This window comes from Eptatretus burgeri, chromosome 3 (genome assembly GCF_056783735.1).
Source record: "Eptatretus burgeri isolate ZD-2024b chromosome 3, Ebu_testis_v1, whole genome shotgun sequence".
NCBI lineage: Eukaryota > Metazoa > Chordata > Myxini > Myxiniformes > Myxinidae > Eptatretus > Eptatretus burgeri.
In genome coordinates this window covers 31,786,180-31,803,796 of record NC_140963.1, presented here as the reverse complement: position 1 = coordinate 31,803,796, position 17,617 = coordinate 31,786,180, and the positions used below count along the sequence as shown (strand labels likewise).

At 42.1% G+C, this 17,617-nt stretch overlaps 1 protein-coding gene across 5 annotated transcripts in view; it reads left to right on the top strand.

Annotated features, from left to right (window-relative positions):
• Nucleotides 1–9,956, top strand: part of LOC147029637 (fidgetin-like) — a 96,237-nt gene extending 86,281 nt beyond the window's left edge. For all 5 annotated transcript variants that reach the window (XM_085872835.1, XM_085872836.1, XM_085872834.1 and 2 more), the window contains one exon: nt 2,969–9,956. In XM_085872835.1, the coding sequence (XP_085728961.1) occupies nt 2,969–5,180 (2,212 nt within the window). In that variant the 3' untranslated portion in view covers nt 5,181–9,956. The remainder of the gene's footprint in view (nt 1–2,968) is intronic.
• Nucleotides 9,957–17,617: the final 7,661 nt, after the last annotated feature.

Below are 17,617 nucleotides of genomic sequence, written 5' to 3'. Positions count from 1 at the left end.
ATATATATATATATATATATATAATATATATATATATATTCAAATCCAGATGAGGCTACTTCAAGTCGACTAAGGTGAAACTGCAGCATGCGTCAATGACTGTGCAGGTTCGGTCGAGTTGGACTTGCTTCGTGCCTCTGTGTAGAGAGAGAACATGGGGGTGGATAAATTGGGAAATGCTAGAAGAAGAGGGAGTGGGGGATGGTGCAGCTCAGGTTGGACATGGGCTTTGTGGGTTCAGCTGTCTGTTGGTATCTGGTGTAGCAGGTTCAAACCAGTGGGTGAAAAGAATGAGCAAACTTTTAAAATGGAATGGTATTGCTGTCCCTTCAGCACAACATATACAATATATATATATATATATATATATATATATATATATATATATATATATATATATATATATATATATATATATATATATATATATATATATATATATATATATATTTATATATATATATATATATATATATATATATATATATATATATATATATATATATATATATATATATATATATATATATATATATATATATATATATATATATATATATATATATATCAACCTTACCTACTTGGTGTTCCATTTATGTTGAATTTGCTGTTGATTCAAACGAAAAGAAAATGATGTTTCCTCCTGTTGCATGAAAAAACAAACAACTAACCTCAATAAAATAAAAACTTTAAATCAAACTTTGCTCATAAACCTTAACAATTAATGCTTTTGCAATCACTCTGAGATATATACAGTATATATATAGATATATACAGTATATATATATATATATATATATATATATATATATATATATATATATGTTTTCACTTACAACAGTGTGATTTTCCTTTCTTGCTATGTTTTGCTTCACATTTTATTTTTGTCTGGTCAGAAATATCTATGGAATTGTTGTGTCACTGTCCGCTTTATGTCGCGGAATTAGACATTGAAATCGGCCGGCTTTTCAGTTGACTGGCATGCCTTGCAGTGTTTTATCGATGCAAGTAACTCCCAACACGTGCCGTTTATACGCCGCGATACTATGATGGTTCTGTTAATTAAGTCTTCATCTTGGAAGTTTATGATCACAGCCATGCTCCGGTCAGAACAAAGCTCTGCATACTGTTGTGTTTCATCCACGAGTGCCTCGCCCATCAGTGCAACCTCCCTTCCCCCATGATGCGTAAATTAGAAACGGAGCTGCGGCCAAGCAATGAAACGAGTCCCTTTTTTGCCATTAGGCTTGCCAACGGCACCGGGCCGTGACGGAGCGATTTCGGGTTGCTCCCGAAGGATCGCAGCACAGCGGCGCAGAAATTGCATAATGTTTGTGGCGCGCCGCTGCAGGAGGCGAACAAAGGCTTTGGGAAAGCGCCGTGAAGTCTGCCTTCGGCGCGGGCGCTCCCGTTTTTCCCTGACCGTGGCCACTGGGCTGTTATCTGATCTGGATACACACCAGCTGTGCAGGCCAAAATGACATCCGATTATTCACCACAAGACAGAGATGGAAGGCCTCCATGTTTGGAGGTGGACAACAGATTAATGTTCTCTCTCTCGTAACCCACTGCACGGCTGCTGGTCGTGAGGATGTAACCTTGCAGAAGATGATGCTTGTGGAGCAGGCTTTGATTTAGCTCGTGTGCAAAATGAAATGGCCACCTTTTTTTGCTCACCTGATGCACGAAAAGATTTCTGCTCCCAAAGCATGTCATGCAGCTCCAAAGGGGAACTTTGTTGTGTTTTTTGGGGGTTTTTCTTCAAGCTTGGAATCAAAGTTAAAAATAAATACGTTCAAACAAAGCATTCGGAAATGCTTCACCCCGTGCTGTGAGCCAAAAATGGAGGCATGGGTTAGAATGAGTGCAGCAGCACATGGTGTGCGTTGGGTTTGGGTCAAGGAAAATGATGAGAAGAGATAAATTTTTGATTGGAGGGTGAGTATGTGGTACCTGGAGGGTGATGAACCAGATTGTGCAGTAGTGAGTCGAGTGTTAATGGGTAAAAATGTAGATGTAAGCATGCCTCGACGGCCAGAGATCGATGGTCAGGGTGTGACGCCGTGTGGGTGGGGTAAACTTGCAACAGGGTACACAGAATTGCCCAAAGACATTCTGGCCAGTGGGTGTACTGTGCATACGCCTCAGCTCTAGGGATTGTGTTGGGCTGACATCACGCTTGGTCTGTAGGCACGCTCGGGCAGGGGTTTTCACACACCGTGCTCCCACGGCGCTCAACAGATCGGAACGGCAGTCCTTTTGTGAGCGCGTTAAATCTGAAGGCGCTGAATTCCAGCTGGGATGTGTGCGCCTGTACGAGTGAGAAAGAGCCCGCTTTGTTTATCGGCCACCCTTTGGGGCTTGCTGCTAATAGTTGTCGCTCTGATCCCCATTTAATCAGGTTTGCTGGAAAAAGAAATACGGGAAGAAGGGGTGGGGTTGTATGAAGAAAGGTTTTCATTTTTAAAAGTGCCCTAACTGCAAATTGCCCCTAGAAATTGTGTGTGTGTGTGTGTGTGTGTGTGTGTGTGTGTGTGTGTGTGTGTGTGTGTGTGTGTGTGTGTGTGTGTGTGTGTGTGTGTGTGTGTGTGTGTGCACACACATACCACACAGTACACGTATTGATACAATAAAATGCGGTGGAAAGGGTGTGATTTGTAAGTTGCAGCTCATGTATTAAAAACCCATCGTTAATGGGAATCTCTGATTTAAATCAAAACAAGATCCCCCTTTTCAATTATTTTTTAGAAAGTCTTCATGAATATGAAATAGTCATATGCAGTCATCTCTTTACATACATATCTTGACTCCAATGGACCACAAAGGCTTTCTCTTTCTTTCTTTCTTTCTTTTTGTTTTCATGGTGTTTCACGAGCCATATATGTTATTATTTTCAACACTGATATCAGAAGTAGAATATTCCACTGTAAAAATGGGGCGTATATTTATTTATTTTTCTTGTATGCAGGTCCACCACGATGCAGTGGACTCCAGAGCACTCGCAACACCTGCACCAGTGGCAAGCTCAACGCCTCGATGCACCACCTGGTCCATCACTACCATTGCACAAGGCCGATGGGGCCTTCCGAGGGCCTGTACAGCCGTTCCGTTACTCTTGGGCCAATGATAACATCTCAGAGCTTACTGCCTCAAACTTGCTCAAAAAGTACGCAGAAAAGTATGCTGGTGCTGTTGCTGCAGAACCTGGAGTTTCAGATGCAACATTAACACTCACCAATACACAAAAACCTGATGGCATGTCATGGCCAGTGGCCATTGGCACCGATGCAAGCTACACACTTAGCTGCCTACCTGACTTAGGGTGCTCTGGAAAAAGCAGTAATGGCACACAGCTGACATCTGCACACCCACTTGCCGTCAACTCTTCTCTCATGACCAGTGTACTTCCAGGATCCGTCTATCCCGTTCCTGAGAACCGCACCATCTCTGTGCAGCATTCAACGGCTGCAACAACACAAGTCTTTCCGGTTGGGTACAGTAACGGTACGTATGCCCCAGGCTTTGTGGAGACAACGTCTGCAACAGCAATGCCATCTCCCCGACCCTCACCCGCTCGTAGTGCTGGTCTACTGGCAAGTGAGGCACCACCACCTGCATCTGCAGCCATGCTGGCCAGTAGCCAAGCCTACTCATATTCCTCACCTCCTTACGGTCCACAATCAGCAAGCCCGGGCTACAGTCCAGGTGGCCATCCGCTTGCACCACCAGGATATGCCACTCTTTCCTCCGGTTCCATGTCTGCCCCTGCATATAGTTACCATCCAGGCCACGTCTCTCCCACAGGTGCAGGACCCGGTGTACCTAGCTCCCTCAAGAGGAAAGCTTCCTTTATTTCAGAAGATGGAGATGACGATTCAGGCTATGGCAGCTTTGGCTGTAAACAGCAGGCACAAGTTCCTGGAGCTTTTACCAGTCAAATGTACAGGCCATTTGAAGGGTATGAGAGCAGTGATGAGGCGGGGTTTCAGCCTGTGGTTCCACCCGGCCAGCTTGGTGGCTCTGAGCCAGCAGCACGCAAGTTTGGTGGTGAGCCAAACCATGCATTGCATCATCAATCTTCCTCACATGCGCCTGTTAAACAGGGATCAGGGGCTCAAGGCTCGAATGACGACCCTTTCAACAGCAAGTACATTGCACCACCACCTCCACCTCCACCATTGCCAACTGATAGCTCTGAAGACTATCAACCTCCCGGTGTACCCTGGTCTTTGGCACGCACAGATGCATCTGAGAGCACACGATCTTTCAGTCCAGATGCTGTGGATAGCAGCCTTTTGGAGCTGGTCACACGTGAAGTGTTGGACTCCAGCCCACCTGTTCGTTGGGATGACGTCGCTGGCCTTGACCGTGCCAAGGCAGCACTGCGTGACTGTGTACTATGGCCACTACTGCGGCCTGATATGTTTTCCGGCATACAGACTTCATCGCCACCTCGGGCTGTTTTCATGTTTGGACCCCCAGGTTCAGGAAAACGACTGCTTGGGAAATGCTTAACGGGACAAGCAGGTGCAGCATTCCTGCGTGTCGGTGGTGCTTCACTCGCCTCCAAACGACCCACAGAGGCTGAGCGGCTTCTTGATGCCATCTTTGCAGCGGCTGCATGCCATCAACCTGCTGTTATTTTCATGGATGGAATTGAAGCTGTGTTGCCACAGTGTTCCGAAGGAGGTGATGCCACCCATCTTGCCACACGTCTAATGCTGCATCTCGATCGCATCCGCCTCACTGCTCTCACCTCCAAAGTTTACCGAGTCGTCTTTGTTGCCACCTCCACACGACCGCGAGATGTTGATGAGGGGGCGCTGAGGTATTTTGCTCGAAACATCTATGTACCAGCACCAGATGGCCCTGCTCGGCACCAGATTCTCCTTCGTTTTCTGGCTCGGCGGGGCTATTCACTTGGCTCTGATGAGATGGCACTGCTGCTGAGCCGGACAGACGGATTTTCAGGTGCGGACTTGGCAAGCATTTGCTACAAGGCTTTCACACAAAGCTCAAGTGGCCAGGGGGGCAGCAGAGCTGGTGGTCGGACTCCTGAGGCACAGATTGTTTACGCAGACTTCGACCGAGCGCTTCGCTCAGTACGAGCGAGCACAAGCCCCAAAGATCTCGAGACGTACGTCGAGTTTGACAAGCGATATGGTGGTGGGCAGCCCTGATGATATGCCAATCAATTTTTTTTTGTTGTTGTACCTTTATTTTAATGCCTTTTTCGTTTTCTTTTTTTTTTTGCTCTTCATTTTCCTGCCTATCCCTTTCCCCTACCGGCATTATATCCCCTCTGCCTTCTCAGCGTTAATTGTGTCTCAGGGCTTTCAACAGTTTATCTTTGTGTGGCCGTTACAGGTATTTGCTTGGGTTTTCATGTCGATTTCAGCAACGTGCAAGATTCTTACACTGGAGATTTTGAGCAGGAACATAGCACAGACACTTGGCCTTGGGCTGCAATTAGAACAGTTCACCATAACTTTAGATTTCATCATGAGTGAGAGCGATGGAAAGAAGCACATGTCATCATTCAGAATCATCGGTTCTGGAGAGGAATGTCTTTAATCAAATATTGTTTTCTTTTATATTTACTTTTAACAAGCAGCGAATTAACATTATAAACTGTAGCTGTGTCATAACAGCTGAACAAGTGTAATGCAGGATAAATGAGGCTTTTTTTTTCTTCTTTACTTTGCGACCATCAAAATACCTCATTGCAATGTTGTGAATTGCCTCGACTGGTTTGTTGCAGTCTGTTCTGCAGCAGCAGTGTGAAGCTTTCAAACATCATTAGGCATCATTGGATAGAGGGCCACGCAGTTGTTGTGGCTTTTGTGGTAACATGGTCTGTGAGTGTTCTGAGTGAGCTTGGAACCATCAAGGGGGGGGGGGGTGGGGGGAGGCGTATGTGTGTACCGCTGAGTACTGAGCCATCGTAACAGATGTGCTCTGTCTGATAGCTGTTGCTGCTGCGGGGGTCATCTGTTTATTACATATGTGCAAAGTAGGGGGAGGAGGTAGGACAAAAATGAAATTGAGAGAAGGAAGAGAAGGGGTTTATGTGAGAGAAGGAGGGTTGGGGAGGGTTGGGTACTGTGGAAGGAGTGGGAGCAGAGAATGGCAAAGGTGACTTTCAGGTGATAGAGAGGGAAGAAGCGTGTATTGGGCACACTTTGGAGGAAAGGGTATTGGGGGGTGTGGGGGAGGGGGACAATTTTTTTCCATTTTTTGTATGCATTAAATAGATGGCTCCCAGTCTAAAGACTCATTCAAAATATTGGGTATGGTATTCCAAAGTAAATATTCCTGAGAGCTGGGAAAGCATTTTCCTGGGAAAGCCATGGAATGCAACCACAACAACAAAAACCCACTACGATTCTCTCTCTCTCTCTATCGAGTGCATCCTGTGGCTGCTGGTTGCATCATTGGTTGGGACGCGGCTGTGCCGCTGATGCAGTGTCCCCCTTACCAGTGCACTGGCACTCATTTTTCCGACCTCGATGGATGATGGGCTGAGTCAACCTCCTGGTGTATATTAATGCAGCGGCCAACGGGGCTTGAACTCAGGACCCTAGGATCCCAAGATCCCAAGCCGCCACCCAAACCTCTAAGCCAACACCAGGCGCTCCCACTACGATTGAACCATGTCTTTTTAATCAGGCCTTTTAAATGGGACTAATAACTAATTTAGTCCTTTTCTTCTTTTTTTTCTTTTTTTGCTTTAATTTCCTTCTTTCTTAATTTACCAACGGAGGTGTTTTCTTTCTTTCGTTTTTTTTTTGTTTTTGTGGTTAATCCAGACACTTGGTCTCATTTTTAGTTTGGTGCCATAGATCTGGAAATCTTCCTTTTCCTTTGTGCTTGTGTTTGCATTCGCTGCATTCTTCACGGACAGCATCCTCGGAAGCCTCATTTTACCATCACTCTTTCCAGCAGCGTGAGTTCATTCATACAATTCATACCTCAGAGTGAATGTTTTCAAAAGGCACTATGTATAAAGCCCACATTTATTTCACAACACGTTAACCTCATTACTTGAAGCCAAGTGGGAAGAACAGAAGTGACACTGAATGTACTGAGCAGGATGTGATTTCTGTGTTCTCCAAGCTTTAACTGTGACCTTGTGTTTGGTGTTCATGGTTCATGGTGTTACCACGGTGTGATTGCATTTTGTTTACGTTAGTCTCGTTGTGGCGAGCCAGCTACAGTGGTCTCGCATATATTTTCCAGCCCTGAGCGGTTGTACATGATTGACAGTCAATGTGGATTGTTAACGCTGGATCGAGTGCCCGTTTGGAAAGGCCTATATCATGGTGCTCGTGTGATAAGCTGTGAGTCATCCTCTGCTTGCTTATACCAAAAGTCTGTACTATATCATTGAGCATCAGCAGCCATCGAGGTGCGTGTCACAAGGCAAAAGGTCAGAGCTCGGCATGCCGACGGTATGCATTGCTTAACATGTTGATTTTGGTCAAGGCAGGAAAAAAAAATCAATTCGAAAGTTCTTCTCCACCGGCAGACTTGTTTGGCGGACTGTATAGGGCAAACCTGCATTCCGTGGCTGCTTGTTAAAGCTTGTTTTATATATTGATGTTTATCGTAACATAATCACCTGCGGTTGATACACTGAAGGTAACCGATGCCTGTAGTCACTTGGCAATATTTTACAAGAGATAATACTGACGAGGCAGCTTGGCACGGCAGTACGTATTTTTACATCGAACACAAATCGTCAAACGTTTTGTGGAACCAAAAATGTAAAAGGGCCGGTTAAAGAAAGTGCTTTTGAAAATTCCATTCCAGGCATATTAAACCTCACCAAAAGAAAGCTCTGTACACAAATACAAAAGTCTCTTTTAGGAACCTCTCACAATCCTGTGACCACAATGCCAGGCGAGACAAAGGCAGCTTTCAGCTCGTCTTCCCGTCGGCCGCCTCGTTTCCAACGCTCGCAGAATGCCGAGAAACGGGTCGCGATGGAACATCTGTGATCCTCACTGCACGTTCGAAGAGCGCCAAAGTAAATTGTGCCATTGTTTCATGGCGACAGGAGGTGGGCCATTGGGCAGGACCAGCGCTGTATCGCATCGTGGGCAATAAATATGATTTATTGTGGGAAGAGTGGTTACGGTGGGCAGCAGGGCCGAATGTACGCCTCACAAAGCCAAATCTGTTAAGCAAGTGCGAAGGCGCCCGGGGTTCGTGTGTTCACCGGCACTTATGAGGCCAGGGATTTCCCGTCCCAGCAGCTCCGCTTTAAACAAAGCCAGACCTGTTCTGGTTGTGGTTTTCATCTCGACTCCAAAACTCCAAGTCCTGGAAAGTCTCACTGCTTCAAGCTCCCCGACGTAGTAATAAAAAGCATTTGAATGTTGATTCAGCACTTTTTGAAGCCTCCACTGAATAGTACTGAGAAATACACGTGCGAAAGTGATCCGTCTCTTCAAGTGGAAACCCGTCAGAGATAGTTTCTGTGTGTCATTTGGAAGATCGACGAAATGTTGTGACATGTACTGTAGGCTGTCATTCGGTAGGGACCGTCATCCGTTGCGTCAGGAGTTTGGCCGGTATCAAGAACCTGCCAAGAAATTCCAGCTTTACCCGTCGGGAAGAGGAGGAGGAGGTGGAAGGGGGAAATCCGCATCTCGGGATTTATTTTTTATTTTTTTTATATATGCAAGATCACCAATTGTTCAACACAAGGCATGATGTTTAAGGATAGGACGTAGATGGTAGCTTTAAGGACAGTATGGTGGGTGTTTAATCTGTGCAAGATTTTCTTTTTTTTTTTCTAAGCCAAAGTAGAAACAAAAAAATGTAAAATAATCCGTCACGAAAAGATTTGTCCATAACGGTAACTTTTTAATAGGGTTTGAAAATATTGTACATGGTTAGCCAAGTATATTGTATGGACACTCGTTTCAAAAGATGTGAATGCCAATTTCAGTTTATCCCAACGGCATTTCTCACCAGCTGTTCAAAAGGGAAATGGAGTTGGTGGCCGAGTCCCCTAATGAGAAAGCAGTCTTTCTCCGACTCGTGTGAGCTCAGGCATTTTGCTCTTTCGGCCTGCTGCAGGCTGTTCAAGCTTCGACCAACTCTACCTCAATACGATGCTTTGTACATTGTAGCTGATATTTATTTCACGTTATTCAATGTCTATCTTTTAGTACAGTGTATATTTTAGCAAAAAAAAAAAAACAGAATCTACCTCAGAATGCCTTTTAAATAAAATAAATAAAATAGAAACAGTATTACAGAGGAAATATAATTGTTTTCTTTTTCTGATCTGAACTACTGTAGCGTTCCACCGCGTCACATGTTGCATCTTTCGGCATGGCGACTTCAGCAATGGATCCATTGTTGCTGTTTTGGAGCTGAGGTTTACCACAGGTGATAGATTTAATGCAGCAAACATCTATGGTTGGGGGGGGGGGGGGCAATCGAGTACGCCATGAAGAATAATTGCACTTAAGTTTTAGATAAAGGTGTGTTCCGCAAAAAGAATATTGCTCTTTCAAACAAAATGTACACATTCTGTTTCTGACCAATTTCGGGCCTGATCAGAATGCACGTTGTAATAGCACTTAGTTTCGCTAATGCGTGGTGACCTCTATTTCCAAAATAGATCACAGCACTCGTGTTCCATTGCCTTTTGCTTAGTTTGCGATGCCTTTGTTTTCAGCATCTTACAGTGTCAACGTATCTGATGCATTCTGTAGACTCATCACCATCAAAGTACTTATCACATCACCACCGCCACCACCACCATCACCACCACCACAAATGACAACTTGTAATGGGTAGAATCACTCGACCCATATACTAACTTGTGACGACCATTTTCTGATTGTGTTCATACTGTTATTAAATTTGAGTTGATTACAACATGTACAGTACTTTATTGTTTCATTGTTGAATGTTAATAAAGACAACAGAACCAATCATTTATCCAATCTTGATTTGTGTGTTTCCGGTTCCAAAATGCTCAAAACTTCTGTCAATTTGCAGATTTTAGACGCAGATGACAGCACAGGTCTCATTGTGAGAATGTTTAACGGCCTTTTTGCTTTTATTATATGAGAAACATCCGTTCCCTTACAGGGCCCACCAGAGTAGGTCATGATATTATTTTTATTATTATTAAGCCTCCACCGATAGGATAGGGGAAGGCTTATTGCTGTTGTAAGGTTTGTTTCTACAATTAGTGCCCCAAATTTTTAATGATACCACACAGTGTCTTAGACCCCCTAGGAGTACTAAAGCACCATTTAGAAAATTATTATTGTTATTCATATTTAGCTCACCTGGAACGTAGTTCTGGGGAGCTTATGGGATGGCACGTCGTCCATCCGTCCGTCCGTCCACAAATATTGTCATCGTCTTCTCTGAAACTACACATGCGATTTTGATGAAACTTTACCACAATGTTCATCACGGTATGTGTCCAAAAGTTTAACGACATTAAAAAATATCGGCCCGAAGGGAGTTGCCCACCAAAATAGCTATTTAGTTTCTTCTCAGAAATTACACATGCAATTCTGATGAAACTTGACCACAACCTTTATCACCCATGATGTACGAAAATTTATTCGTGGCATTTGAAGAATCGGGGCGAAATGGGGTGCAAAGTGGGTTGACCCCAAAATATGTTTTTGCTTTCTTCTCTGAAACTACACACACAATTCCGATGAAACTTCACCACAACCTTCATCACCCGTGATGTACCAAAGTTTGTTCACGGCATTTAAAAAAAAAAATCTAAAGGTATTTACTTTGTTTACCGTTACGTATTTTGTGAGTCATCCATGCCTACTAAGTGGGTCCCTGGTTATCTTATCCAGCCACTACCAGGTGAGCGACCACAGGTATTGCCCCTATGTTTAAGGTAATTTCTTCATTATAGACATTTTAACATTTCACCATAACTTTACTAAGGTTTGTGTGATCAGAACGAAACTTCCCTCTCTCGATAGCCTCGATAAAAGTACATTTACGAATAATTTAAATCATACCCCTCTTGGTTAAATGTGAAGGTCTTTCACCACTGGGAATACTAAACCACCATTTTGGTTTTTCTCACTTTTTTTTCTGCCAATGTATGAGGACTTTCAGGATGAAATTTTGCATCAGTAATGGAAATAAAAACTATACAGAGTTGACATTGTATTTGACATAATTTTTAAGGTCCTGACCCAATTTGACATTTTTTTCATTTTTCATGAAAACTCGACTAATGTCTGTCCAATCGGAACGAAATTGCTCTCTATAGATGATTGAGAGCAAGGTGCGTTTATGCTTCTTTTACAGCTTACTGCTCCAGGTTAAAGTTCAAGGTCTTAGACTCCTAGGAGTACGAAACCACCATTTAGGTTTTTCTCCTCTTTTTTTTTTTGCCAATGTATCTGTATCTCGGATCCGTCTAGGACTTTCGGAATGAAATTTTGCATCAATTATGGAATTAAAATGTACATGGGGTTGACATAATTTTATTTGACCTAATTTTTGAGGTCATGACCCAATTAGATGTTTTTTTTGCATTTTTCACCATAACTCGATTAAGGTTTGTCCGATCGGAACAAAATTGCTCTCTCAATGTAGCCTAGATAGAGCAAGGTGCATTTACGATTAATTTTCATCACACCCTTCTGAGTTAAAGGTCAAGGTCAAATGACAGTCTGAACCCCCCCTCCCCCACCTGTGTTTTTTTGTCATTGCTCAATTTTGTCTGTGAAATTTCCAAGACCACTTTGGCCTTCCAATATGTTCTTGCATCATAATAGTGTACCTGCACTGAAGTTGTGCACCTGATATTTGATTTGAGTCTCTGACCTACTTTTTTTTAGATTGTCGCCTAATTAATAAAAAAACACCTTTTTGATAATAACTTGAATAATTTTCCTCCGATTTTTATGATGTTGAATTTCATGGATAGATTGTAGATGGGGACACATTTTCTTACTTTACACTCCATCTCTAAATGTTGAAGGTCAAGGTCATATTGCGGTCCAAACAACATGTACAATCATGGGTCAAGGGTAAATCGCAGGTGATCACCAAGGGTATGCCAGGGGAGGCTTACCCTTGACGATCACTTCGTGATCACAGATATCTAGTTGCCAATTATTATTATTATTATTGTTAATATTATTATTTTATAATAATGGTCATATTATTGTGATGCTATTATCAGTATTAGCTCGACCCTGCGCAGCAAGAGACGGGGTTTAGCAATAGCTTGGGTGTGTGTCTGTCTATCCAGGCCATAATTTTATTACCATTTGAGCTTTTGTCATCAAATTTTCAAGAAACCGTTATTATGAAAATATGTAGAAGAATAATGAATAATTTGGTCAAAAGGGCAAAGTCATTGTAACTATAAAATAGCCCTTATTGGCCTAGCTGCGCTGCGATGCACAAGACAACCATTTTTTTTTAATTTCTTCTCTGTTTATTTATCTACCATTTGAGCCTTAGTGTGTCTGTCCAGAGCATAACTCTTACCATTTGAGCTTTGGCATCAAATTTTCAGCAAACTTTTATCATGAGAAGATGGAGAACACTAATTAATAAAATTAACCTTTTTTCCTATTTTTTAAAGTTGTTTTTGTTTAAGTTTAGTTCAGAGTACAAAGTGGATGTGGACAGGCTTTGCATTTTGGGATGCTTTCTAGTTGTTATTTTTGTTATTGGAAACAGCCTTGGATATACACCACAATAAAGTGGAACGACGCTCAGGCTGCTATCTACTGAAAAAGCCTAAACATGGCATTCTTCCAAGGTGGAAACAGGCAGTAAAACATGGAAATTTCTATGGATTATTTGCAGTCGAGTCCAAAGCAACATCGGCTAAGTGAGTGTGAAAATAAGGTGAAGGCCTCTTACACGTAATACAGTTATGGTCCCTGAAGCACCACTCGTTATACCCTCTCCCACCACCTGGAGCGGCGCTACAGGTACACATTGATGTGCAGAATTTATATCGGCCCCAGCTTCGGAATCCCCCTGAAGGTGGGGGCAAGCAGGCCAAGTAACTACAACCTTTGTCTTATGACGCTTAGTCCCTTTGGCAAGTTTGGTTGACATTGGATAAAGAACGACCGTATGCATCAGCCAAAAGTGGACAGACAGACACCAAACTGCGTATTTTAGTATGATCACATAACGAAGGTAGTAATTTTGTACACGAATGAATGTATCTTGGATAAATGGACTCAGTCATCATAGGTATGCTGTCACACATTTGCATAAATGGATCATGATCCATGAAAAAATATAGAGATTATCCCAACCCCACAAAAAAACAAGTTTCAGTCGAACTTTCAAGACCGAATACAAATCAAAGTATTGACATTATTTCTCACAAACTTTATTTTGCTTTCAAAATAATTCCTTGCAATAACACTGTTATGAGTACTTTTTCTACTTCCAAATCACAAGCGGGATGCTATTCTGGGACTTCCTTAAATGCACTCATAAATGCGGTATTGGGCTCCATGGAGTTTAACCAAATAACTTAATCATAATCGAGGTTTCACTTCCACAATGACAAGCCTCATCCCTGACCTCTCCCACCCTCCACCCCCTCCCCCTCCAGCCACTCTCCCCACACCTACTTTCGGAAACAAATATTAGTTGCTGCCAGTTATATAAATATGGCGATGGAGCAGCAAAGTGAGTGACAGTTCCTCCTTGGCTTCCAGCCCAGCTTGTAAAGTGGGTGTTGTACCAAAGTGGTATTGTTGTGATGGATGAAAAAAAGAGAATCACCCCAGAGAGAATTGTGCCACTTTTCCAACATCTTCATAGGACTTTACATGGCGTGCAGGAATCGTACTAAAGCTAATTCAAATGATGAAACAGATGGGCGTTCAGATGTTCGTGTTAGTATAAAGGGAGCTTGGAAGTATATAAAACTCCAGGTCTGCATAGTTTGCACCTGAGGACACTGAAGAAACGTGAGAAATGTATTTGTAGAATGCTCAGAGATATATTTAATTGCTCAATTATGTCAGGAGAGATACAAGTGGATTGAAAAATTAATGTACCATTATTAAAAAGAGGGCCAAGGGAAGTAACAGAGGATTACAGGCCAATCAATTCATCTTCAATAGCAGGAAAAACTTGAAAGTATATTTCATGGCTTCATAAAGCGACATTCAGAAAGATTAATAGGATGAAGGATTGTTATGGGTTCAAGAGGGTTGGAATGATAGCTTAGAAGTCAAAGGAAACACAAAATGCAGTTGGTACAGTGGAAGCATTCAGACTCACCTCCACCAAAGGAATTTTGTGTACAGGCATGAGCCGAGAAGATGATGGTGGTCATCTCTTTGGGATGCTCATGACATTGTTACAAAAGAGACAACTATTACCGGTAACAGTTACTTTGCGGTGTCGGGGAAAACAGCTTCTGTCAGCTATGCAGAAGAAACATCTGGAACTTGGACAGTCAATGTTTTATTTCCATAACACCAGGGGGTTGACTCAGCCTGTCATCCTTCCGAGGTCGGCGAAATGAGTACCAGTTCCAGTGTGTGTACTGGTAGAGAGGCACTGCATCAGCGACACAGTCACGCTTCAAAAAATGATAGCTACCCCGGCAGCTAAGCTGCCATACGACCACCACCACCACTTCCATAACAACAATGCCTCCTCTCCCCACAAACTGCTCAATGGTGTGAAAAAGATGATAAAGAGGAACCTCCTGTATAAACATAAAAGTCCTAAAAACGACATACACTTGAAGAAAGCTTTGCTAAAGTTTTTCCCCTTTAGAGATTTAGTCGTTTCCTATTTAGGTTCCAGCCAGGATCACATACTTTCCCAGGAAGTGTGTTTTCTGATGGCATTAGAAGGCAAGTTATTTGGTTTTGAACTGTTTCAAAAAGGGGGAAAATATTTTGACTCCATCTCATAAAGACAATTTTGAGCAATTCTTTGCCAGTTTCAAAGTAGAGTATATTCATTGTTATTTTTGGCATTCTTATGCTATATATTTCATTTCTAAACTCAATTTTCAACTTTTGAATCACATAAAAATAATGCAATGAGAGAGTGTGTTGGTACTCTCTTTGAAGGGACGGCACAGAAAAAAATGTTGGTTCTATCCGTTACATACAAAACTAAAGTTTGAGTATCTTCTCTAAAAAGTTGCTAAGGCGACATATGAGAGCCTACCTGGTCTGGTAAGCTGATTGCCTCAGCTGGGATTACTTTTCAGTACTCCAGACCATGGCAAAAGTCAAAAAAAGAAACAAACCGAGATTGGTCAAAACCAGCAAATCTTCTCGTTCATAATAATAATAACAAGAAAAAGAGCAATCAGAGATTGCAGACACTCGTCAGGACTTCTTTTGTGTGGTGTATTTTGTGTGGTGTTTGTGTCCTGGTGTGTTACATAATTATTAAGAGACATAATTTGAACTGCCCTTTATAACTGGTGGCAGTGATGACCGGGTACCAAGCCGTCCCACTTTGATGCAACCCCACTTTGATGGGACACCTGACCTTGATCCATGACATTTTAAAATTATTATTCATTATTCAATTGAATTTATAATGGGATTAAAATAAATCTCAGGACTCAAAAGTCCTGCATTGGAGTAATCAGAAGGAACCAGAACAAGCAAAAATGAAGTCATCAGGAGGAACCTGGATAGGATTCACATTTCAGCTGCGACTCCTCTTCCCTCAAACACATCCAGGGACAGCCAAGTGCGCCTTATGAAAAAAAGTAAATCAATAATAATAAACAAACTCACATCAAAAAATTAAATAATGCTGGCTGTCAGACCATACGTCCAATCACGTTGAATTTTAAAACTTGTATTCCACGTCATTACTACATCATAATTGTGAAGTTTTACATCGATTGATTAAGCAGTTCCAGAGAAAACATTATTTAATATTATACTTCAATCCAATATGGCTGCCAAACCATGTGACCTATCAATTATTCCTGAACAAACTTCTACACCCAATGCTTGGCAACCATTTGTGTGAAGTTTCCCGTCAATCTGTTCAGTGGTTCTGGAGAAAAATATTTTTACCTTCGCATTCTGCGAAAGGTTATGTATTGGTCGCTGTGTATTTATTTATTTATTTATTTGTGAATATGTGTGTGTGTGTGTTTGTTTGTTATTCGCATAACTCAGAAAGTATTAAACCAAATCGCTTGAAATTTGGTGGGATGATGGGTTATTATCCAAGGAACATTTGATTAGATTTTGGGAGCGATCGGGTCAAAGGTCAAGGTCAAGGTCACGGAAAGGTCAAATTTGTATTTTTACCATAGCATGGTCAATTTTGATCTAATTGGCATGCAACCAATGCCAAAATGTTCAGAATTCATTGCCCAATCTTGTGATGGGCGACATGACACAATTACGTCATTACCCTTGTTAGCGGTTGGGGGTCAAAGGTCAGTGGGGTCACGACCTTTCAAAATATGCGGTTTTTGTCATAACACGGTCAAATCAAAACCGATTTGCATGAAACCAACACCAAAATGTTCACTGTTCTGTTCCCCCCACTCTCATGCCAAGAACAAAAAAGTAGCGGAGGCAAAGGTATGCGCTCTACCGAGTGCCTATTCTAGTTTACAGGTTTTAGGGTAAATCCAATATAGCTGCCAAACCATGGGGCCGATGACATCATATGTGTGAACGTTTTGTTCCACATGGATAGGCTGTCATATGTATAAAGTTTCACCTTGTTCCTTGTTCAGCCAATTCAAAGAAGATTTTTGAAGAATTTTTTTGTTTAAACAACATGACTTCTGAATCACGTGACCGATGACGTCATCAATTTTTTTTTTCTGTGAACCATTTTATCCCTGAGATGACCCTCAAAAATTTTCGCACTGATCAGATGTAGCGTTGCACATATGCAATTATGACTTCATAATGAAGGCACCTATGACGTCATAAAAATCGCACTTATTCCTCATGAAGAGTACTTGCCGTGTGCCAAGTTTCAAATTTTTCCCTTGGTGCGGTTTCAGAGATCGAGGTAAAAAAAAATTTTTCTGATTTTTTTCAACATGGTTGCCACACCACGTGATCTATGATGTCCTAATTATGATTAAAACATTCTAAATGAGTAGTAGCACCGATGGTGAAAATTTGGTCTCAATACGCCAAGCGATTGTTGGAGAAATACACTAAAGTTCTGTGTGGCCAAAGACAGATAAACAAACTGACCCAAATGCAATTCCTTCTCCTTCGGCGAAGGTAATAATCTTCAGATGGCGTATTTCTGAGCTGCCTCTCTCAATGGTAATGACTGGTACCATCCGACAGAGTTTTACTTTGTGCAGCATCCTTTTCAATCAGCCATGATGCGAGCGGGGCAGCCAGACACATTTGCCCTCGGACCAATATATATGGGTGTGGTTAATGGTGGAATATCAGGAAGTGAAAGTCGTTGACAGAAAGTACATACTATTTGGGATGTTTGATCATATATAAAGTATTAAAGTACCATTACAATATGAGCATGCTGATAAAGTTTGTACTGCAACATTTGTAACTCAGACGTGGAACATCTTTAGCGAAGAAGGAAAGGACACCTGAAAATAGGAAAGGAAAGGACACCTTCCCACGCA